Source organism: Leptosomus discolor, chromosome 9 (assembly GCF_034619465.1).
Source record: "Leptosomus discolor isolate bLepDis1 chromosome 9, bLepDis1.hap2, whole genome shotgun sequence".
NCBI lineage: Eukaryota > Metazoa > Chordata > Aves > Leptosomiformes > Leptosomidae > Leptosomus > Leptosomus discolor.
This window is the reverse complement of record NC_141399.1, coordinates 13,238,431-13,263,712: the sequence shown is the minus strand read 5'-3', so window position 1 is coordinate 13,263,712 and position 25,282 is coordinate 13,238,431. Positions and strand designations below refer to the sequence as shown.

The 25,282-nt window shown below is 45.1% G+C and overlaps 1 protein-coding gene across 2 annotated transcripts in view; it reads right to left on the bottom strand.

The window, feature by feature from the left end:
• The window catches only part of ABTB1 (ankyrin repeat and BTB domain containing 1), a 28,736-nt gene extending 3,725 nt beyond the window's left edge, over nt 1-25,011 (bottom strand). Inside the window, exons 1-11 of one of the 2 annotated variants that reach the window (XM_086470193.1) lie at nt 24,944-25,011; nt 22,969-23,031; nt 21,828-21,883; nt 21,021-21,165; nt 18,893-19,052; nt 17,918-17,963; nt 16,783-16,899; nt 11,661-11,776; nt 5,623-5,721; nt 4,862-5,029; nt 1,646-1,846 (exon numbers count right to left, since the gene is read on the bottom strand). In XM_086470193.1, coding sequence (XP_086326319.1) covers nt 1,646-1,846; nt 4,862-5,029; nt 5,623-5,721; nt 11,661-11,776; nt 16,783-16,899; nt 17,918-17,963; nt 18,893-19,052; nt 21,021-21,165; nt 21,828-21,883; nt 22,969-23,031; nt 24,944-24,999 — 1,227 coding nt within the window. In that variant the 5' untranslated portion in view covers nt 25,000-25,011. Of the gene's footprint in view, nt 1-1,645; nt 1,847-4,861; nt 5,030-5,622; nt 5,722-11,660; nt 11,777-16,782; nt 16,900-17,917; nt 17,964-18,892; nt 19,053-21,020; nt 21,166-21,827; nt 21,884-22,968; nt 23,032-23,123; nt 23,144-24,943 lie in introns of those variants that run through there. The other variant, XM_086470194.1, reaches the window with a different exon arrangement.
• Between the last annotated feature and the right edge of the window lie 271 nt (nt 25,012-25,282).

Here is a 25,282-nt window from a genome sequence, read left to right as displayed (position 1 = left end):
CTCGGAGATGCATCCTGTCATTCATCCCAAGGAGGCACTAATATTTCAACAACAAACAGTTACAACTGTAAGCAATCCGCACCTCAAACAGTGCACTGTAACACCCACTAACTAAGCACCCATAGTTGTGGTACTGGGGCACATTAATATACACAATACTCCTTCCAGAAAGGCTCCCCAGCAGGAACCAGGAGATGCTGCCAGATACTTCTGGGAAATATCTTGCAACAGGCAAGACAGCAGGTGCTTGTGCCCAGTTTAGAACCAGGAGCCACAGATGACACTATCCCCACCACAGCTCTCAGCCCCACCACCACCAGCAGATCACAGCAAGGCAGCTGCTCTGTTCCGCACCCAACCTGACAGAATCAGGTCACCCATGAATGATTTTGTATCAAGTTCCCCAAGAACATGTGGTGTGCTGAAGGGTGAGAGGCAGCTTCCGTCTGTCTACGCTACTAAACTGTGCCTGAGCACGGCAGGTTGCTGAGCCCTGCTCTGTGCTACACAGTGCCAAAATTTCTCCCTGCTGCCATCACCAGCACACCTCCACAAGATGCTGGCAGCTGCTGATGTTTGAACAGCTGGCATGGCTCCATTTGTACCAACACCCTTAGGAAGGCACATTGCCAACGCTGGTTCTGAGGACTCCCACTCAGGCTAAAGAAAGAGAACGCAAGGGGAACACAAAAGCCTACCTTGACCAATTACTACTTGGGATATTCATCAGCTTTCAAACCAAATCCCTTTTTCAGAAGCCAGAAGCTGGGTGCATGTTGATGTGTCTATCATCCCCAAGCTATGCACTGAACAAAGTAACAGCCCCAGAATCATTTCCTTTACCGTTCTCACATGCCAAAAAGAATTTCCCACCTTTAAGCTTCAGGTGAAAATGTGACATTCCCATGTGAACTGTACAAGCCATTTATAAAGATCTGTCTCAGGATAAAAGCACCCCATAGATTCTAGTTTATCCTTCTGTATGGCAACTTTCTCCATCAGTCCTGAAACTTCAGGCTGTGAATAGCACTTAGGATAGCACTTAAATGAAGCCCCATAAAGAAAACTTCAATATTAGATTCATTACTTCTGGCTGTTCAACTGCCAAATTTCCACTGTGGAAACCCCCACTGTTAGATTTCTCATCCTGGAGAAGAGTAGAGACCACACTGATTTCTCCTTCCTATAGCATTATGCCAGGAAGAAATCCCCCCAGCAAACACTGAAACCCATTTCCTGCACAGAGCTCCCCTGCACACCCCATGTGGGTTCTCCAGGCTGCAGCTGGTGTATTCAGGCATTACGGTTGTTGCTCTGGGCTCAGTGGTTGAAAGCTCGCTGAAAGTGACCTGCCCATGGCATTTCAGAACTTTTTGGGAAGTTTTTCACAGTCCACAGGGATGTGCTGACAGCCACCACGCATTTGGCTTGCTGCGCTGACACCATGTACTGCCACACTCCTCATCCTCTGTCCTAACTCAACCTGTGCTTTGCTACTTAACTGCTGCTCATTTTCAGGAAGCCAGAGAGGGCAACCATTTCTTACAGACAAAAGTACAACCATTAAATCTGTTGTATCTATGGTTCATCATGCAGTCAGACTTAGGGGCAATGTGGCAAATGCAGCAGGGAATGTTTCTGCTACCTTCTCAATGATCTTTGCCATGTACTCCGTGCACTGGTCCTCCAGCCGGGTCAGCTGGAACAGCTTCGCGATCCTCCAGATGCTGACAATGTTGTCCTCATCGAGGATCTGAGCCAAGGTCCTGCCGCAAAGGCGCTTGAGCCCAGGCAGCAGGTACATGTCCGCCACACACAGCACGTCATAGGCGTTTTCCGGGGACAGCTGGCAATGGAAAGAGGAGAATTACTGTCCAGGCCTACCCACTTCACTTGTCTCTGGCAAACTGCTGCCTTCTCTTGTGTTTTAGCAGAGATTCCACAAAGTGTTGTTTGGCCCGTTACCGGACAAGTGTTAACAGCACTATGGACAGACGAGAGCTCAATCTTTCAGGGCTAGGTCTTCCACTCAGTTATCACGGAGGAGTTTAAAATGCTGCAGAGGCAGCTTGCTCAGCACAAAGCAAGAAGTTTGCCATGCTGCAGCTAACCCCTCCAGCTAAGCACACAGCAATGCTGAAACACTGAAGTGCACCTGAAAGCTGGCTGCTAAGAAACGTTCAGCGTGGCAGCAGAACGAGGTAGCTTTCACCAGAGGTACTGAAAGCCCTTCAAAAAGACAACGGAACAGGCTGGCAGAACAGAGCACTTTGTTCCCACTAGGACTTTTCCTCCCATTTTGTACTGCTGGACTCACATTTTGTGAAAAAGTTCCTTCCTCAGACTAGCTCTGCTAACTCAGCCAGCACAACCTCCCTAGCACAGGGATACATCCAAGGACAGAAAACTGTACACCAAATAAACTGTAGGTGAGGCCCAACTAGGTAAGGAACAGACTCTGCACATCAAATACTGCTGGAGCTTTAACAGGCATTCAAATTGAACGAAATTCATGCACCAGATGCTCAAGCTTACACTGTTGTGAATGGCCTTTAACACTCTCAGGCTCTTGAGCTAGAGAACCACCCTCCCATTTCCCTCTTGGGTACTTCTGTTCCTTGCAAGTGATTTGAGGATAAAAAAATACTGTAGATAATGTTGGAGACACCACCTCCAGCTTCACTCAAGTCTCTTTCCCCTGGCTGGGCAAATCCTATTTTAGTCAGCCATCTGCGTCACTAACCTGGAACTAGAGCCTCTCTCTGCACAGTTCTGTTCCTGCTAACATGAAGTGCAAAGAGCACAGTTACCCACATCCTTTTTAGCAGCGAACCCGCAGGATGCAGTATACCGTGGCTGTGGAGGAGGTAAGATCACTCGCATTTGGAGACCAAGCCACACTGGTCTAGACTGAGGAACGGTAACTCTGGTGCAGCATGGTCCACTGCCCTGATAACTGGTCAGCAGCAAAAACACTGCTGTCCACATCTACACATGTGGTTGCTCACTCTTAACAACTGCAAAATGCTGATTACTTCTTCCCCTACAGCTGTCCACACTGGCGCTTGGAGAGGCTACTCACAGCAAATGTCTCAGCTGCATAACACCCTGCAACAGCTGTGCAGAAGGATGCAAGACACATGGAGGCATGCCACAAGTGCTGTAGTGCCACAGTGGTGCAACAAAGCACTTGGGGTTATTAATCGAGTGCTGCTTTGTCCTTTCATAAGCTACAGGAACCTCACAAGCTGGAGGTGTTTGAGTCAGCAGTATTGATGGCAGCAGCTCCTAAGTGCTTGATCAAGGACAAACCTGGCAAACATTCCTCCAAAGGCTCCCCTTGAGCCCACACAAGTATTCTGATCAGCAACAACAACTGCCTGGAACCCTTTCTGTCCTCTGCACACACTCTTCCCTCCAACTGCAAACACTGTCACTATTACATGGCAGAGACACACCTAAATCCTTTGAGAAAAGAAAGGTGGAATTGGGAGTGCTGACACTTGGCTGGAGAAACCCACGGCAGGGAGAACACTCCACATACAAGTTTGGAACTTGAGCTACATTCATGTTTCCCTGACTATTTTTCCTGGTATTTTTTCATAACAGATGAACTCTCTGCAGAAGCTCACATCTTGGCTGCTCAGTTTGAAATCCAAGCCACGCACCATTCTGCACAGCAAACAGATGAGCAAGATCCTTTCAACTCTGACACACTGTTGTCCGTCTGTCCTCCTGCTCCAAGTCCAGACAGGGCAGCTGAGAGCTGAGGCACTCCTTGGAAAGGGACAGCTGCTTGGGAAACATCCTTCCTGTGAGCATCACAAGGAGGGCACGCAGACTGGAGAGGTGCAAGGGAACACGGTGACACTGCAGCGCAGTCGCAAGGTCAAGAGGATCTTCACAACCCCAACGTGCTTCTTTCCCTCGCTGCCTGCCCTTTCAGCACATGGCTGAGGGAAGAGTGCAGACAAGCAAAACATCTGCTCTCTGGCATACCAATGGCAAGCCTGCCCTTGCTGCCTGCTAAACACAGCTCTCCCTACCGCACATTCCCTGCCGCTACCCGGAGCTGACCAGATCAGCAGAAACAAGGTCACAGCTGCGTGCACTCTGCATGTGGCACCTAACCCAGAGCACAAACACTGCTTGGGAGAAGTGACACTGGCAGGTGCAGCAGTGCCTCGATCACTGCCCTAACACCAGAATGCGTCCTGGCATCTTGTAGCTAGACCTGCTGAAAGCACTTGCCACAAAAACAAAGCAGGAAGCTGCTTAAATGCTGAGATTTGCCGTACCTTCCATTAGGCTGAAACTAGGTGAGTTACAGACGTTTTGTTACTGCTTGTGATACTGAGCACAGCAAGGCATTGGTCTCCCAATGGAACCCTTGCCCACCCCAGCAATAAATAACAGTGGAAATAATGCCTTGCTACAAACAAAAAGTGGGCTATGATGCCAAGAGTAAATAAGCAGAATCCCTCGAGCTCCCCACATCTCCAAATGTGTTCAATCTGCCACCTACTGGCAGCTGCTCACCTTATCCTTCCACAGAGCCTAAGAGGGACATCTGCAAAGTCCCGCACTTATCACTCCAACATACAAACTATTTCCAAATTTTTATTATGAGATGAAAGACTAGGGATTTGCTTCCTGAATGTCATGCACATAAACTAGATCCCTGTCTGGCTAAGAACAAGTCCCAGTATGTGGGTTCCTGAGACACATGAGGTAGCAGAGTAAGGCAGTGAGATTTAAGAAACCCCCACCGCACCCTTCTCCAGATGCTGTAGGAAAACACTGCTGTGAACACCTCCAGAATTAACCAGCACAGAAAGAAAGGCTCCGTGGTTGGCCTCACCTCTGTATCATCACTGTAGATGTAGTAGAGGACCCGGACGAATATGTCTTCTGAGATGTTGTGGAGAGTCACCACAGGGATACTGGGCTGCGTCTGCAGCTCCTCACTCTCACTGAAATGGTCTTCAAGAAGGGCTTTGAAATAATCACTGCGACCACAGAAAAATGCCTGGATAGAGAAGAAAGATCAAAACACCAGCATCTTTCTCACTGTACCAGACCAAACAGCACTACCAACCAACTAACTGTCAGAGCAGCTCAAAGATATTTCAGAAGTTCAGACTCTTCCCTGTATTTTGAAGCTGCATCTCCCACATTTTTCATGTATTATGTCTATCCATGTCTACTCTCAGAACTAAAAAAACAATTTGTAAACTTAAGAGATTCGAAAGTAGCACAGCATTAGGGCAGGAGTTTGAGTTGAGGTTGGATCTCAACATCCATTCTTACTGCTGTTTACTTGCAGATCAAACATTCCGCCCTGCAGACACTGAACTCACAAGCCAACAGGAGGAGGTTTTGCAGCTGCAAATGCTGTAGCTCAATCCATAAATTTATCTCCTCACCTCTGCAAGAAAGGCAGGCTTTGCTGTTTTGTTAAACGCTTTAAACATAGTTTCCAGCTGCAATAAGACTTTTGGTTTTTCAGCTGAGGAGGCAATGCTGCTTCTGCAGTGTACCCAGCACTGGTAAGTGGGAGAGACAGGTAGACTAGACTCATTGCAAAAAGGAAGGAGAACAAAGTATAGCACAAGCACGTACCTTATGGCACAAAAAGCTGTAATCTGCCACCCGGAAACACACGTCAGGACAACTGTTAAAGTTGTCAGTGCTGTCAAAGGGCAACTCCCCAAAACCAACCTAGGAAGAGAAATGAGAAAACCCCATCTTTAGCATTTGTACTTTAAACGCCATCAGGGTCCCAAGTTTGGACTTCTTGGTCTTCCCAGAAGCAACGATCCTTTGATTCCCTCAGCACAAAGCAGAGCACCAGAGACGCTCTGAATGCAGATTTCAATGTGAGGTACTGAAGTCCTTGCACTCCTGATAGAGATATTCCTGGTACAAGTTACAGCTGCCTCCCTTATCCATGGAAACTCCCTGACTCTCCATACACTTCTGGAAAGCATTTTTGTGCCACCTAACAAGGCAGATAACCAAGTGGCAGTGAAGTTTACTTCATGTAGTGGGTATCATAAGCACAGCAGAGCTTAGGACTAGCCCTTTACTGTGTAGATCTACAGGTAGACATAGTAATGTATAGAGTACGTAGATGTATACACCAGTTTGAAATGGTTTCACTGCAATTACTGCCTCACTTGAATAATCCAACATTTCTAAAGCACATTTTAAATTTCTGATTTCATTTTCAGCCAAAGCTAGTGTTATTGCAGTATTAATACTCTAGTGAGTTATTTTAACACCAACACAGCTCCTCCCAGTCCCACATGCCAACAAAGACAGCATATACACACATACACACACACACACAAAAAATCTGTTGGCCTTATGTTATTTTACAGTGACACTTCCACGTATTTTCACTTTCACCTTACCCTATATACAAGCTAATTCAATTGTAAAAAAAAAAAGTTTATATTCACAGTCACATAACCAAGACAGTTAATCTCTGGAACAAAAGTTTCCCCTGGTTCTTGCTTTCTAAACACATGCCCCTGAGTTGCCTGGGCCAAGGAATTTAACGCCTCTGACTCATCCAGGAAAGTTACATCCCAAGTTTGCACCTGGGAAAACCCTGGGCTGACAGTGAAGATCAGTCTCCCAAACACAGACTACCTAAGCACCACTTCCAACATGCCTGCCTCCATCCTGACTGAAAGCAATTGACCTTCAGCTTTACTGAGGAGCCAGATGACTCCTCCCTCCCAAACCAAACAAAGAGACAGCCTGCACGCACGGGGTTGGTGCTCTCAGCCAAGCTCAGTTTGCATGCAGTGAGGTTTCTCTCACAAAACTGGTTCTAGGATGTGGCAAGGCACCAAGCTGGCAAAAGCTGACACTACCACTGAACATGGCAATCCGGACCCATTTGCCAAGCTCTTTGTCTGTCCACAGCAACATTTGGGCAGCTTCTGATTCCTAATCACAGGAGAGAAAGCCCAGTGACATTTGCATTGTGCACATGGCTGTCGCAGCAATGCTGCTTTTCCATAGCACCTCTCTCCTGTGAGTCCTTCCCCATCAGAGAACTCTCCCAGAAGAGATGCAGCAATTCAAGGAACACTCCCCACCTGATCTATTACTCACTCTTCATACAGCTGTAACACAAAGGGCACCTCCAGCACTGAAGATGTGGAAAATATCAATGTTGGTTTTATTGGTCAGTATAGAGCTGATGTGGCAGGAACTAAAACAATGAGCCTCAGCATTAAAATTAGTGAGAACTGGCTTTGTAGTCAATGATTAGGATGAACTGCTGAGCAGGGTTGAAATTTTACCGTAAGGGGAACAAACAAATAAAGGGGGTTGGGAGGTGACAACAGAATAGTGGGAGATGCAGACAGGGGTAGAAATTTACCCAAGCCGATCAGGCGATTCGGATAGACTGAGAACCTTGGAGCACCTAATCCGTAGGGGAAACAAGGGGGGGACCTTGCAGACAGGACTAGGGAATGAAAAGCTGAATTGTGCGTTCACCAGATGTGCCTACTAGCTAGGACACCCGCTCTTGCAAGCACACTGAATAAAGTGCTTCACTGCAGAGTCTGACCTGAGTCTTTCATGGGAGACATTGTTTTGTATTTCCCAAAGATGAGATCAGATTGTCCCATTTGTAGATTCCCCAGGCTGCTATTTCGCTGTTCTCCATCTCTCATGTTTCAAAGGCAACGAACTGCAGCCACACTCTCTGTGGCATCACATCACACACACTAGTAGGCATGATCCAGCTGCCCACGCTGTTTGCCTTGCTGCTATCCCCACCCTATGCCCACAGCTTCCATGTCCTCTCCTAGAAATTCTGACATGACTTTCAAGGCTACAACTTTGCACACACATTACAGTTAAAACAAACCTAGAAACACACTGATAAAATGCCACTCTTTGTAGCACAAGAATTTTAATCGAGACAAACTGCACATCTCCTACATGTATCCCTTCTTTGCTCCCCTTTCAAAGGTAAAGATTTAAGAGGAATCCATCCCTCTGGAATAGACATGGGAGATTTATTCGCATCAGAGTTTGTCTCCTGAATTACAAACTCCTCCAGGCTCAATTTCCCGCTTCTAGTCTTGCCTGGATCCCACTCCGATGCTCAGGTTTACAAGGTCATTTCCAATTCCTACTAGAAAAGCAGGTTCATGTCTTTGTCTCTCCTATTCAGCATGAAGTGGCTTTACAGAATTTCCCCTTACTCCCTTTTTAACTCTCTACTACTTCTACTCTCCTCCCTTGTCACACTCGAGGAATTTAATCTCCCTTTCAGGGTCTCCCTGCGGAAAACTGGTTTATTCCTCCCACCCCCCAATTCAGGCAACCTCTTTAGCACATCACTGTCCAGGCCAAGCACAGCTGCCAAAGTTAAGTACATTGCCCAAGAAAGCAGAGAACAGTCTAGCCTATGAGGTGCAAACACATTCACAGTAACTCATTCACCACACAGAAACATTTTCAACACCTCTATAGCATAAGACTCCTTGAACATTCATAGGATCTTCCACCCATCACACGCAGACCACCAAGTCTTTGCTGCTATGAATTTGCTATTAGCGCTTAAATGGAAATAGTGCTGGAGGCGAACACATACAAAACAAACCAGTGGCACCAATTTTTACCTTGGCCAGATTATCTCAGCAAGAAAACTGTAAATAAATTACAACACAAAATAAAGGGGTTAGTGATCCAAGAGAAGATTACCAGCCCATAACCAGATGCAAGTGGATTAGGGAAAAAAAAAAAAACAACAACACACAAACCAAACAAACTGGAAGCATGTCATAAATAGTTCAGCTAATCTGCCTCTGCCAACTAGGCAAAGCAAAGCACAGAGTAATTGCCATGGACAACCACACTACACAAGTGCAGAGACAGACAAGGTGGAACCGATCTACTTGTTTCAAACTGTTCTTTCTAGACATTACAAGATTCAGCTTTACCTCAAAATGAACAAGTAGTCACATTTTTTTGCAGCCACACTGAACATCAGTACAGATGGAGACAACAGTATTTATTTCACGTCAAACTGATCCTTTAAGTCTGATTTCATCTTGGTTTGGAAAATAAGATTTCAGTTAAAAGGTACTGAAAAGCCAGGTAGAAGGAAACGATGTGCTACAGTTTCATATACTGGAAGCCCTGGAGTCTCTAACTCAGAGGTCACCTGGCAGACACGAGATGTAGAGCTAGGCAGACAGACAATGGAAAGTCACATAGTTTTCGACAGTTGCCTGGCTTTTGATGGTATTTTACTTAAATCTGTCACTCGTAAATTTTATTGCAACAAACCAAAGCAGCAGCTGTTGTGGTCAGAAAAATTCTGTCCATTACTCATTTAAAACAAAATAGAGACAACATCCACACTTCTAAAAAACAAACACTGAAAGAGAAAAGGTTTTCAAGCATAAAAAGGAATGAGAAACAAGATACCAAGATTATGAATGTGTTTAAGAGTTCAAAGAATAGGCAGTTCTCATTCTAAAAACTAATAATGAACTGTAATTGGACAGCAAATATTAACTATTATTTTAGTCATATAACACATTACTGAACTACAAAATTGGGATGCATAGAGTTTGCTGCATTATTCAGGTATCGAAGACACTGCACATAAATTATTTGTTTATGGTGGAACCAAAAGTTGTACAGATCCCTATTGCAAGTAATACGGCATTACATGACATGCGCAGCTCAATGTCTCTTGCCAAATTCTAGAAATGCTGGCTTTTATCCAGAAGCCAAATACCTATTTTGTTCTGCATAGGCTAGGAAAAATGCATGTTTCTCTCCAGAACATGAATGTTTGTACGTGACTATTCAGTTGTCCCTGACATTTTCGGTTACACAGTTTGTACACTATTCCTTGAACGGCATCAAACCCTGTAAGAATAGAGATGTGCGATTCCTCTGTCCCAGAATGAAGATACCTAATTCACAGATTTTAACATTAGATTGAGATAGAAATGGCAAGAGGATGAAAAGCGTTGTTCATATAGCCTAAGTTAACCATAAAAAAACCCCACCACCTATGGAGAGAAAAATGGGAATCTTTTAGACTTTATCAGGCTTAAACAAAGCACCCACACTTGTGCATGGCATACAAATTCTCTAGTGAACAGGCACGTGCCCATGCCCTTTTCACTTTTAAAGCTGTAACAAGTCTAACGCTGCTCTAACTGCCTTCGTTGTGATCTATGAAGTTAGGAAGAAAACCACAGCTCACAGAGGCTTCACAGTGCTGTCAGCTGATTATATTATTCCAAATTTCATGTTTTCCTTCCAGCTCCTATTCTGCATGAAATAATTAAAAGGGAAGTGTTTCTAAACCTTGAGAAGAAAAGCTTAACCTGTCAGGAGCATGCCATCAAGGTCTGGGAACAAGCAAGCGAACAGAAAGCATTCTTTTTATTTGTGAAGTGACTTAAAATTTATGCAAATCTCACTGTTTTGGGGCCCATGATCCGTTTTTTAATTCTTGGGGAGGTAAATCTGAGGCTTACTTGTAGTATCACCTCCCTTTAAAGCCTGCAAACATATAGCAAAGCATACTGACAGCCACAAATAAATGCACAGTTATTTCGGGGAGGCAGGTTACATAGGAAAGATTTCTGCATTGGTAGATGGAAACCTGATGGAGGAAACTCCCTCTATAAAGTGCTCAGTACTCCAAGAAATACGTCTGCCAAAAGCCAGCACAAAACATGCTGGCTTATTAAAGTAAGAAACCTTATCCACGCATGCACACATACACACACACAGACTCTCTGCACCAGGCAGGTCTATGCAGCAGGAGACAAAAAGAAAAGAGGCAATAAACTTTGCTACATCACTCAGTCATGCAACCTCTGGGCACAGCAGCCACCTAAAAGGAGTTCATGTTATTAAATTCAGTGGTTGGTACTAGAAAGAAGAAAAAAGGACAGACATAAGAACAAAGTGAATCTGCTGATATTACAGAAAACAATAAATGCAGGGAGAATCAAGACCACTAGTATTTATCCTGTTCTGGAACTGGCAGCAAAGATCCACATATGCAAGCCTAACTAATAATACTGATGATACTTTAACATAGTGATCATCCACCTGTGGTCTGTTGGCCATTTCTAAGGATCAACAAGACTTAGTTATGAAAAGCAAATCTATTGTCAGTCAGGTTAAATACACTTCAGAGGGACACACATTTCTGCTGAAAATATTTTCAGGGTTTGAAAGCACCTCTCCACTGCAGGGTGTCAGTTCCTAGTAAGCAGGCCCAGCAAGCAGTCTTCCACCTACACATCCCTTCAGGTACCTTTTCTGATACTCAAGAAGGACAGCAAAGAGAAGGAAAAAGAGCTGTGGGCCAACTCTTGTCCCATTGTAGTCAATGGGGAAATCACCACCAGCTACACGTCAAGGGTTTTGTTTACCAAGATTCCTGCTGGGGGAAAAATCCAAGGGAAAGGACCAGCATTGACAGCCACATTAAACAATTTTACAGCATTTCCAAGCAATAAAAGGCTTTCAGCATTTGGAGCACCAGTGAACAAGCAAGCACTAAACTCAAATGGAGAGAACACAACTGAACATATGGGAACACATATCACAGCCCCACAGAGACCAGAAGTAGTATGAATGCTCCCTACCCGCAGTTCGGCTGGCAGGGCGCAGTCTGCTAGAAGAGCCAGATCTTCCTGCAGCTGGCAGTTACCTGTGGGCTCAATCGTCAGCACTTTCACACAGGTCCCTGGCTTGGAAGAGACTGGAAGAAGCAAAAAACAGAAAAGCAGAGATGCCTGAATTCCTCTACAAACATTCTCTCCTGTTTAGAGAAAAGAGACACTCCAGGAAAAAAATCAGTATTATTGCTGTTTACCTTTTACTGCAAAACACACATGATTCTTCTACATAAACACGCATACAGCACCTCTCAGTACAGCTGGTGAGCAGGGCTGGAAGGGGATTCACGTATAGTCTCTCCCCAAACCTCCACTTAATTCCTTGTGCTGGAATATCGATTGTGGCGAACACAAAGTTTCCACAGGCATATTTCAAGCTCAACTTGCTCTCTGCAGTCCTTGTCATCAATTACAGTTGAGGATCATCGATCAGGCTGCCCCGATACCTGCAGAAGCCACACATACAATGCCTTCCCCAGCTGACCACCCCTACCACTTACAGCATCACCTAAGGTGACGCCTATGCCAGGGAGTATTTAGTCAAAACAAAGCTGCTTCCATGCCTCTCTGCTCTGTCACATGTTCTCACGAGTCCCATTTCAGTTGTGCCATTGTAACTTCACTGCAAGGAACAAAAGGATTTATTCTTGTTTAGGTAGTAAGTTCTGTGCACCTGAGTCTGTCCTCTATTCCATATCTGTAGATCCCCAAAGCACAAAAAACCCTCAAAACACCTGGACTCAGGAGTGTGCCTATGTTCTCTGCAAACATTAAATAAGCATTGCTACCACCAAAGAGATCAAATAAATCATACAGAGATGGCAACTTCATTTGCCTTTTTCAGACCCAGTGTGTCTTCCTGTCTTGCCCTGCCAGCCTACGCAACCAAACAGCCTAAAAAAAAGTGGAAGCAAAATACACGATTATGCTTTTGTGGTCCTGCTATGACCAAAGTTTCTGTGGAGCTCACTGAAGACAACTCTCCTACTCTCCTAACTTCAATTGAGCAGCAGCCCAAAGTTCACACAGCTGTTGTGCTACAATACCACTGCCAGTGCAGCCTTTCCTCTTTCTGGCCACATCCCTCCCAGAGTTCGCTGCCTTAGGTTTGTTTCCAGCTCAGTAGGCTTTGAGGTGAGGACTGGAGCACGTAAGACATTCAAGAGTCCCTAGCGTATAGGGAAGCATGTGAAAAAACATGGAACACCATTGGAAAATTCAAAGGTGCACTGAGGAAGGCTCGAGATGCTGTAGAGAGACAGAGAGCAGAGTTAACTCTCAATGACAAAACAGTTAAGTGGCCCCACACTGAAGCACTCCGAATTTCTGACAGGCATGATTCACCACATTAAAACCCCTCACAGGTGAATCACGCCACCTTGAGACCTCATTTTTCCTGACGTTTTGTGCAGCATTACATGAGCTCCATCAGATGACTCCACTGGGCCGTGGGCGAAACAAGACCACGATGTGCCACAAAACAAGTTCTCCACCCCCTCCTCCACATTACTGCTGCACCCTTCAGATACACCATGACTGTACCTCAAATAGGCTGAATATCCCAGAAAGATACTGGAAAGAGAAGAATAATCTACCAATACAAGACAGTCAGGTACCATCATTGCTACGCACAGAGCACATCAGCAAGGAGACAGGCTGCTCTACTGGCACTAAATGCTGCCTTCAGATAGATGACTTCCAGGGTAAATAAGCCAAGAGGAGACCTGGCAGCAACACAAACAAGATCGAGTGCATTTTCTCAAAAAGCCTTAACTTACAGACCAATGTGAGAGAAGGAAATTTCTCACTGTGCAATTAGAAATTTTTGTGGCAGAGAGAATCATTTATATTTGTATAGTGCCCATTATAATAGTCACCAAACCAGTTACGCTCTGTAAGCACTAATGGATCCTGCAGGTTTTAAGCAGCAGTCAAGGGAAAGAGTTCTTCTCTTGGGATCTACAAAGCATCTATGCACTTTCACAGTGACATGAGAGAACAGTGATTTACCCCAGAAGCAAATCTATCGTGAGACATTTCAGACGCTGTATCTCTCAAATCCAAGAGCACAGCATCTGGTATCACAAGGAACTCTCTCCTAACAGAAACCATAAAAATAAAAGTGACTGAACAGGAATAAGCTGTTGGCTGCAAGCAAGCAGCAGAGACCATCACCTTCTTGCAAGAAGTAGGAATGAAGGGTTTTCTGAAGCAACCAACATAAACAATGCAAGGATCTGTAGGGAATAACCCAACTACGGTTGAGAATGGAGGATCTTCTCTTTCTTCCCAGTCTAGCCCATAGCACTTAAGGTCACCTAAAATTCATCAGCTGCCTCTGTTTTACTGCTCAACACTTCTTTGTAGTCTTTTGTTTCAATTGAGCCAATGTACCACAAAAAAATAAGAGCCTAAAAAAACCCCAAACTCCCAAACCTTTCCAAAACGATGCCACACTCAAGACACCTGCCTTATACATGCTTCTCCCAATGCCACAACTAACTATAACCAGAGATTCTGTACATCCAGTGCCTCCACTATGAAGGCAAGCATCACAAACCTTGCTCTCAATGGTTTTGCCCTAAAACTTACAGAAATAACTACCGAATATTTATTTTCAAATACCCCTATCTCTAAAGGAAGGATTACAGCTTAATCTGGACAAAACCTGTCTGAGCTCTTCCAAACACTGCACCAGTTTTTTTCTTATTATAGCCACAATATGCACGTGGGGGAAAATATGCAAGCATTCCCACTGAAGTCTGTCTCAGGTGCAGCAGAAGGCACTGGGTCATCCTCTTCAGGGTTTTCCTCAACTATTGTCTGCGCACGCTAAGATACTAAGTGTTTTTGAACTGCTGATTAACCCTAGATAATGAGATTGCAGAGACTGTAATTATCCACTGGAGCTGCACAGGCTTGAGTTCATGTTGCTTTATTAGGCACATTTCAACTTTATAATCCAGATGCAAGACACGACCCTGCTCTGCAGACCTGAATCAGATGTCTATTCCACACAAAGCACTTTGAACAAGGAGATTCCTAACACACTAGAAGGAACAGTAATGCTTTGGCAAGTGCCAGGCATGATGCAATTTAAGAACATTCTAGTTTTTAACTTCTAGAATTCTTGTATGTATTAGTTGCTCCTGGCTTCCACATGAGATCTGACATGAGAAACAAACTTTTAAAACAGACCTAATCAACAGTTCTGTCTATTCATTTGAAACCAACTTGTCATAAATAAAAGTCAAGCCTAGTCTTTCCATCAGTGCTTTACATCACCCATTGGTTGTCTTCCGTCAGGCCTTAGAAACGAAGAACAACTGTTTCCTCCCAAAGATGACAGAAATTAAATTATTTGTCTGGTGCCATCCAGGAAGTTTGTATTACATTTCCAAGTGGAGCTTGCATTTGAAACTCCCAACCAACCTGAAATGCTACTTCACCATTTGCCACTTTTAAACCTTACCGAGAAGTCAGCTTTTTTGCAGTTCACAAATTTAACCACTGGACCTCATGATCATTAAGCTGCCAATGACATACTATGCAGAGGCTTCAGACAGCTAGCAAGCTATTCACCTGATTGTCCTCCCACAATCTAATATAAGATTTTAACCTGATGTATTAAGATGGAATGGCTGCCTCCAGGGTCTCAGCTAGACCCTGGGAGAAAAAGATAAAAAGGAAAAAGATAAAAAGGAAAAAATGGGGCAGGAGGGAGATCTCCAGTATTTCACTGGATTACTCTGATATCAAAAAATGCCACAAGATACTTTTGTTACCCGATTGTCTGAGTAGGTTTTATTTTCTATTCGCTGTGATCACAACCATGCCCCTTTTCCACCACTTATTTTATACACGAACTGGTATCTTACAGTATTTGTAGCAAGAAACCAAGAAATGCATTTCTAATCTCTTCAGTTGCATGTTTACACTTGTGTTTACACAGCTGAGATAAGACTTATGATACAGCTTCCACAAGGACTTGCACCCTGGGCTACATGGGAACAGCTGTACCTTGGTAACCTTGTACCCCACCACCACCAAACAACTGCACGTGCCTAGGGGGAGACATACACATGGTAATATCTGTGTGATTTGCAGATGAGGAATGTCTTGAGCCAGAAGTACTGGCTCTATCTGTTAAGCCCTGCAACTTCAGGAGGCTGAATAATCAGAACTCATAATTCAAAAGGGAAAGGTGGAATAGCTACGTCATTATCTCTTAGATCAAGGAAGGAGATGCTATTGACTTAAAAGCTATGGAGTAGATTCTCCTCTCAAACCAAAATTAACTTGACTGAAGTAAAGGAGTTAACCCAGAGCATGAAATGTGAATCAGATGTTTTCAGCCTGGAGGTTTTGTTACCAGGTAGTTTTTTTTTTACTTAATGACTAACATTGCTTTGCCCTACTTGTGCTGTTTTGATTCTTCTTCATGCGTCCTTTAACTCGAACTAAGGAGATGAACGATAAACTCCAATTGTTGGCTTTCATGCAACAAGCTGATGTCATGATTAGATCACAAGCTCTCTGGATAACAAAAAGCCCTTAAATAGAGGATTGCATCATTTAAGGTTTGGCACGTATATGTGTTATAAATGTGTTTGTGCTTTGAGAAATACTTCTCTGCTTTTTAAAAAGTGTTATATCTCTCTGCATCCATTGTGAGCCAATTATCAAATGTTTTACTTTGGTTAGGGGTCAGACAGATGCAGAAAAGGACTTCTAATAGTACGTATTTTATAGGGATTTATACAAGCTCTCTGCTGAAAGGCACTTCCCAGTACACCCCACAGTGCTCCACCGAATGTCTGGCAACCACAGCAAAGTCCTGCTGCCATGGCTGCTCTACTATAGTGAAAAGATTCAATACAAATTATAAACATGCATGTATCAGAAACCACTACAGCTGCCCTACAGAGAGTCCATGACCAAAAACTATCACACAAACATGGGAGTTCCACAACAGAATCATCTTCTAGAAGCCCAAAGGGCACCATGAAACATCCACCATCACACTTTCCTCTTTCTCCCTGAAAGGGCACACAGGCACCACAGAGACAACAGCAAGTAAAATGCTTACCAAATTCATAGACCTTTTTACATTTGGTCTCCAAATCATCTATGAGGTCCTGCAGCCGACACTGCTTGGCTAACCTCTTGCAGTCATTTACATATTCTACGTCGATATCAAGGCGACCTGCCAAGAAGAAATGCAGCCAGCTCTTTTAAACCATACCATTTAGGTGTAAAAATGGCAAGAATTAAGGACTGAAGACTTGACGGCACAGAAATTCAGTAATTAGACCCATCACCTCACTTTTCAGCACCCAGTTACAACTCAGTCCAAGCAGCTAAGACAAGGTACCTCACAGCCCACCACTTTGTTGAATCTCAGTTTGGCATCTAATTCACATTCCCACTTTCTGGCATCTACTTTAATAGATTCATTCAAGAGGCCAAAGATCAAACAGGCTTATACAAAAGATGTCTAATTCCCTCAGAAAAGAAAAAATAGCAGCACAACAGCAGCATGCATGACTGCCACCATTGGCTACCTGGCTTTGGGTAAGAAAAGGCTTCAGGCTCACAAGCTGTCACCCCAGAATCTTTTACCATCACCGAAAACGTGGCAAGGAACATTTCTGAAGACACCAGACTGGGGAAGGACAGCCTTGAAGTTATTTTCTGGCACCACCTCCTGGCCTGAAATAGTTCAGCACTTTGCATGGCTATAACACAACATTTAGCATTTTCATAGAAGGTTTAGGATCAACTTCTGTTTAGAAAAAATATTAGAAAGTAGTCAAAGCATTCAGCACACACTGCTCAGGTCTGCCAGACTGAAAATGTCCCATGTGGGAACCTGGCTTTTCACCCCCTCAGGGGATTGTTATCCCAGACAACAGATTTACCTTCCTTAAATTAAAAATACATTCTCCACACTCATCCAACCAATCAATCTAAGCTGATTTTTTTTTTTTTTTAATTGACTGCATAATTATTGGCAGGACAACAACTGGCAAAAGGTACAGACAACTTGGAAGAGCTGGGGATTGCTCACATTCTCCCCTTCTGCCAGCAAAGAGGATGTGTTGGCAACTCACACACCCAAACACGGCTGTCTGTAAGCCTGTGCCACCCAACCAGTGCTATGGCAGAGGCACAGGCAGCTGGCCACCACCCATGTGTACATACACTAAACAATAAGTCATTACCTGTGTACAGATATTGCAGAAGAGAGACAAAGGCTGCCGGATTAATCTAAAATAAAACATGAGAAAGTTACCTTTAGAATTCCTAGGAACTTAACAACAAGCTTGATAGTTGCCTGGATACAAACATGATGCCGAACAAGTCAAAAAAAAAACACTTAAATGGCAACTCACACACTGCACCCAATTTCCTTGCTCCTCATGTAACTAATGCTGCCACTCCACCTGGCTTACATAGCTGTTTAAATATATCAACTGATACTAATCCCTGTGCCTACCGGCACAGGACCTGACTAATGGAGGTGCTTCAAAGAGACAGCTGTAATACAGGCTCTGTAAAATCCAGTCTTTCACTGGTTGCAAACATTTCCAACTCTTCCTAATTTGAGAGGAAAGACACATTCTTGTACAAAGAGAAAAGAGAAGCATTAAGTAATGCCCTGAGAAACTGGAAGTATGTTTGTCATGAGAGGTTTTGCACAGCCATAATCAAGCTACAGAAACATATGCCAGAGTATTGGCGATTAATGGATGGAATGCACTTACGGCCTATTTAGTTCTTGCTGCAAAGGCAACAATAGGGACTCAATTAGTGCCAATTATGGAGGCGACCTCTTCACTACAGACCACCTGTCCACCAGGAATTAGACAGACTCGACTCATCCCACAGAGGAGTCTTGACGCAGGTGGCAGATGGTAACAGCTACCTGCTATTGCAATTAATTAAGATACGTTTGAGCCCGTGACAGGGAACAAAGGGGAAGTCTACAGTCTACAGCCCTTTGTTACCCAAATAAGATGCTATTTTACTGCATCAAGTGCCTCAACAAGTCCCTCTCCTTTACTAGGGTCATTCTGAGCTCCAGAAGCTACTATTCACTGTGGAAGTTAACCCTCAATCTGTCCTTCCTACTCACTTTTCTCACCCAGTTGAAACAGGAAAAGAAAGGAAAGAGCTGGAAGCAGAGCCTTGCTCACCAGTGGATGTTTCAACACTATCATGTTCTTCCCTTTCCATTTGGTCTCAAACATCTCTGCAAAGTAGGCGCTGCGAGCGCTGAGAATGCAGCGGTGGGCACAGAAGGATTTGCCATGAACAATGAAAACAATGTCGCTTTGGTAACCCTGCTCCAGCAACCTGTAAGGAACAAAGACATGGAAATTCACTGTAGAATGAGAAAGGAGAGAACAGACTAAAGCTAGGGGGACATGGTACAAATAGGTCTAAACGAACAAATACCTCTGGACATTGCCAGCTCTCCCTGCCCAGTTAGAAGGCCAGCACACGGGCTGGTACTTTACATACTAGACTGGGATCTCTCACTCCCTCCAATGACTCAAAGAAGTTTTGTTAGTGCAAGAGGGAGGCTGGAAGAGTGAAACCTTCCTGCCTCAGGTGAACCCCTGAAAACAGCGAACAGCTTTTAAAGAGGAACTAGTTGCCCCCAAACACATCTCTAAAGGTTAATCCCACTTTTAAATTGTCAGATGACAAAAAGCCCTACAGAAGCACACACTTTCAAGAAGAATTACCCCACTACAAAGTAAGGTGCAACTTTCCTGCTCTCTGGACACTGTCAGCGTGGACATTTTAACCATACAGCAAATAGGAGATGACCCGATGTCACTCACCCTCAGAAGTAGGAAGGATGTTACAGGCATGAAATGCAGGCAATTACCACATCAGAGATGAAGCCTTGTCTACGATTGCATGCCCATACCCTCATTCTTTAAAGGGGAAAAAAACCCAAGACTGCTACTTCTAGAGTTTACGGCAACCATCGCCATTGTTTCCTAACGCCCATCACCCCTTGCATATACATATATATATCCTCACAAACATCCCCAAGAGGTCAAACAAGCAGATATCAGGGATCGTAGTGCTGCTGTAGACCAGGACTGGTGCACAGAAAGGTGCAGGGTCACACAAGGAGATGATGTCAGAGCAGGGTCTTGAATGCTGATCTCAATCTCCTGCCACTAGAACATCCTTCCTACTACTGCCTTGCCCAAAACAAAATAGCAGCAGTTAGGTGTTTATTTTTTGCCCCTTACTGTTGCCCTTTGTTTCAATTTTACCCCAAGATCTGTTTGAAATGAAAAGCAGAAAACGGCACATTTTAGTTTTTATGTGCACTCAACCCTGCATCATCTGAGCCACAAACTCACCAGGAGAAAGATAAATCACCCTGCAAAATTCTACTTCCCTGAAAGGCAGAATCTGAATTTATTCAGATAAATTAGTTGCCTTCCTCCCCTCTTTCCCCACAGTTTCAGAAATTAGGACTCTGGAGTAATGGGAAGACTGTCAGGTCTTTTTAGGACTTATTTGCTTTCCAATTTTGAAGATACAGATGCTGAAACTTTGTTGGTTTGGAGGGTTTTTTGTTGTTTGGTTTTGGGTGGGTTTTTTTTTTAAGTCAGTCCAATACGAATCAAAAAAAAAAGCAAAAAAAACAAGTCTGTGTAAAAACATCAGAATTACCAGGGTAGAAAAACAGTGAGAAGATTGAGACTATTCCTCTACTCCTGGAGCAAGTCAGGCTTCTTATCAACCTCTAGGCTAAGACCACAAGGTATGACAGGCAACTTACAGAAACATCTTAAAATTAACGCACTTCAGTGAACAACAGGGAAGAACTGAGCACTGTATAAGTCAGTTTAAGGCTTCTTAAGGTGCTCTGTCTCAGAAATGAGATGCCTATTAGCACTGCTGGAAACCTCAGCTCACAGGCTATGGCACTTCAGGACTGAAACTTAATGTCAGGTGACGTATTATCCTATATTGCTGATGTGGTTTTAGCGATCTGATTTTGGTTTGATAGTCAAGGATGACAGTCTGATGCTTCTGCATTATAAAGATCAGCTTTCTGGTGGCTCTGGAGTCTGTACCTAAGTCACTGGAGGCCATATTTCAAATGCACACATACCTGGAAGCCATCCTTTAAGGAACATCCCTTAGGAAGCTCTACATGCCCAGGAATGAGATAGGGTACTGACCAGTTGCCTTTCAAATCTGCTCTTAACAGATGGCTTGAATATGCAGGGGGACAGCTAAGGAAGGACGACAGCATGCATTGCACATGGAGCTGCCTCATCGGCTTACCGCTGCAGGAAGACATCATAGTAGTCTCTCTTCATGCACTTGGCCGTGATCTGTTTGTACTCCTTCAGCAGACGTCGGATGGCATCACTCAAAGCTCCGTACAAACAACGTTCCCCATCAAAAGTGTTTGCCTCACATTTCGCTCCTGTAGATCACCACAGGTACATCTTTCTCAAGTGTCCTCGAATGGTCGCTAAACAAGTATGACTTTTGGCTGGTGACATATTTCACTGTGATCCCCTATACTACTGAGCATATTTACAAAAACTAAGTTCCCCTTACATGTGTATAACTAAAGCTGTTCTTCCACAGCAAAATTATTTCCTGAAGAAGTCATGACCCATTTAAACTGACCCTGGTAATAAGCCTCTCAGCATGGCTCCAGCAGTGTCCTGGGAAGAAGAATCTCACTGTACAAAGAGTACGATCACTTATGGGACTTTACCAAGCAAGTCTATCAGAAGAGTACAAGAAAGTTTTACACAGACAGTTCTTCAGATGAAGTACAATTCTTACATCAGCATACTCCCAACAGCAATGCACCCTCCCAAAACATCAGCTGTGATTTCAGAAAGTCATGCTACCTCGAGTCATTACAGAAGGTTTCCCTCTAGCAAATTCAAGCAGCAAATTGCCTGCAAAAGGTACCCAAAATCATGTCCAGGACTCCCATTGCAGCCTGAGATCACTGATTAGATGGTTGGTTGTAACAGAAATTTCCACAAGGGACAGCTAGAAGGATATACAATCCCCACGGACCAGTATGGAGAAAGATACTGCACACAAAACCAGGACACACTTGCTCACCGTTGGCTAGAAGATAGCGTACAAGCTCCTCATGTCCACAGAGGCAAGCATAATACCTGACAATAACAAGAGAAAGAAAATTAGAGATGCAGTGGGAAGCAAAACTCAGTGTTTGGGCACACCACAGCACGCAGACCTCAGCACTGAGCCATCCCTGATAAGCTTAGAGGATGACTCCTCACAGGAGTGAGGAATTGCTACTAAATAGCACAGAGGTCTGACCCCAGCCACAGACTAAGCAGGATCTGTTCCCAGCACTCCTAGGCGCTGCTGTCCTGCAAGGAGATCTCAAGGTCCCAGTCTGGGTTCATCATCTTGTACTGCACCACCAGCTGCCAAATCCAGCCTCATTTTAGTGGAGCTCATTTCACAGGCACTCAGCAATTCCACTGAATTCTCAGAACCACTCCTTGCTCCTTCTGTTGTCAGTCTGACTGCTGCACACTGTGATAACAAGGGACCAGCACCCACACCGGATGCACAGCAAATTCGCCCCATAAAGTCCCACTTACAGTGAGTTTTGTTTTCTCTTTCACAACCTAAGCCTTTCATGATTCTCTTTCACAAGTACCTCAAATTGTCCTACAAACTAGGGGAACCCTGTAACGTGCATTGCAGCAAGTAAATGTTAAGTCTACCTTTACTTTGGAAAGTTATTCCATACTCTAAATGCACGTTGGAATTGGTACATGGAGAGGTACATCACCCTCCTCAGCGCCAGCATGGGGATTCCTCCCTACCTACTGCATGTTTACAGCCTTGCCAGACAGACTGTGATCCCACAGTCACTCTGCATTTCACCAAGCCAAGTCCTCACCTGAAAAGAAATGCCAGAATGGCATTGCAGGCTAGAAAAGCCTAATCAGGCCAAGAACAGATTGCTTAATCCAGGTAATTTGGTCACAAAATTAACCACCCTTCTGAGCACTACTATAGCAAGTATCAGTCAGATGGGGAGACAAAGGCATATTTAGCACAGCACCCACAGAGAAGAGAAGCAGAAATACATAACCACATCTCCCAAAAAGCAGAACCTGAGACATTTTGTAACAGTGCTCTTAGCTGCTAATGCAAAGACAGCAGAAGAGCTCTGAAAGCCCTCCCCTCCCGCCCAGACAGCGCTCTAGGCTGTAGGACTCACAGAGGTGTACTGTCCCATTTATCACGGACATTAATTTCCACATCTCGCTGTTCAAGAAGGTATCTGGAAGAAAAGGGAGAGTAAAATTACAATTTCATGAAGCTGCTCACTCAGTCACATTCTCCTCTTTAAAAGATGCAACTTCGAGTGCGTACAGTAACTTCTGAAGGCACGACAAGATCTTGCATTCAACTTGGGGAGCTATCAGCTATGGCTGAAGGAGCATCAGTCAAATCTTCAATCCAAGGAACAGTGTTCTGCAGCACAGCTTGACCTCTCCCTTAAGATTAAGTGGTGCACAGGGGGAGAGGAGGATCAAACCCACCTCCAGCTGACCCCTAACAGGGCAGCAATCACAAAAGAAGCCTCAGCACTTCAGCAGTACCTTCACATTCTCCTACAACACCCACAACCTGGATGCTCACAAATAAGCGGCCAAGTTTATAACACTAAGGCTGGACTCCCATCCTGCCTGTGGCTTTTCTTGCCACAAGTAACATCAGTGTCACTCCAGACTGCTCTTAATTTCTGCCACTTCCTCCTTCTGCACATTTAGACTACATCAAATGCTGCAAACTCTCACTCTCTGGCACCTCTAGAAGCCAGCTTTTGCCTTGCACAAAAATCTTCTACACAGCCTGGCTCTTGTTATAGCCTGTCCCCAACTACTGCAACAACCATCTCTCCTAACCACATGCAAAAGATCCTCTCAGCCTTCACAAAGATTCTCAAGTTTTTGGTTTTTTCTTGTCCACCATATTAGTGCCCCCTTTCGCTCCCTCCATCTTTCCTGTCTCAAACGTCAGCTTCCTCTGACCACATACAAAATCCCAAGCAACTCAGCTCCTCTATATTCAGTCTCATGTGGTCAACTTGTCCCCTGTGCTTTAACAGCTTTCCCATAATGATAATTTCTCCTATATCGTTCCTGTGCGGGTCATTTTAAACCTCTACAAGGCCACCTGCAGGTCCCCTCCTTCTACAGTAAAGCTGCAATTTACCGCTTGAAATAAATTAACGTGAACACACAACCAAAAACAATGTTCCCCAGACCTCATCTGTCTGCCTATTTATCCTTCGTTAGTGAGCACCTTGAAACAGAAGCTCCTTCTGATTGTCCGCATGTTGGGAGCTGGAAGAATCAAGTAGGATCAAAAGGCAAAAAGCAATCTTGGACTCAACCCACAAGATGCAGCAGAACAGTCTGTTGCAAACTCTGGGCCTTTGCTTTACAGCATCCATTCACCCTGCAGACAACAAGCCCATTTGACTCCTGATCTGAAATCCCTGCAGCTGAGCTACGCTGCTTCAATATGAGCAAGGAGACTTGACCTGAAATTTAGCAGACCGGTATTTCTTAGAGATACTACCACAGCCTACAGCACAAGGTGTCTGAATATCTCCGTGATGATTACCTCCTGGAGATCTTGCTGCCTACCAATGCAAACAGAGTTTCCAAGAGACAGAGCAACTGAAGAGACTTTTGCAAGGACATTTGCCACAGACAGCACTCACACCAACGAAGTATCCAACAACCATCTGCTATTTGGATACCTGAATTTTAAGAAAACAAACAAACCTCATCCAAACCTAAGAACGCCAGCAACGGCTCAGTGTACCCTCAAACGCCTTGGGAGAAGAGCAAGGCACGTTTATTTACGAAGAAATAAACTTTCCCTTCCACACCCCAGGTATCTCCTGGCACCGCCGCTGGCCTAGAGAGACCCCAGGCTGCGAGAGCCCGTCGGTTCAGCGGCCAGGGGAAGGCCGGGCAGGGCTGCTGGTAAACACGACCCGCGGCGCGTCCCGGGCCGGCCACAAGACGACACCGCGGCCCGGCAAGGCCAGGCTGCCCCCCCGCCAGGACCGGCCCAGCCCGGCCCCGCTTCCCCTGGGTGACTGAAGCGGTTAAAGGCAGCGGGTGGTACGGGGGGACGCCGGGAACCGCTCCCCTCCCCGGCCCAGCCCGCCTCACCGCACGCGGCTCACGTCCCCCTTCTTGCAGCTGGTGAACAGGTCGCTGGTGTCCATGGCCGGGGCAGGCCGCGGGGCGGCGGCGCCGCATTGACGCGGAGAGCGGAGGGCAGCCGCAAGAGACCGGGCCGGGCCGGGCCGAGCCGGGGGAAGGGGCCGGAGAGGCAGCGGCGGCGGGACGGAAGCGGCGGCGGATGTAAACACGGCGGCGGGCGGGACGGGGCGGGGCCGGGCGGGGCGGCGGGAGCGGAGCGGCCCCGCGGCCGGCACGGCCGAGCGGCGCCACGCACAGCGACCCCCTGCGGGCCGGAGGAGCAACTAGAGCCCGGGTGGGCTGCTC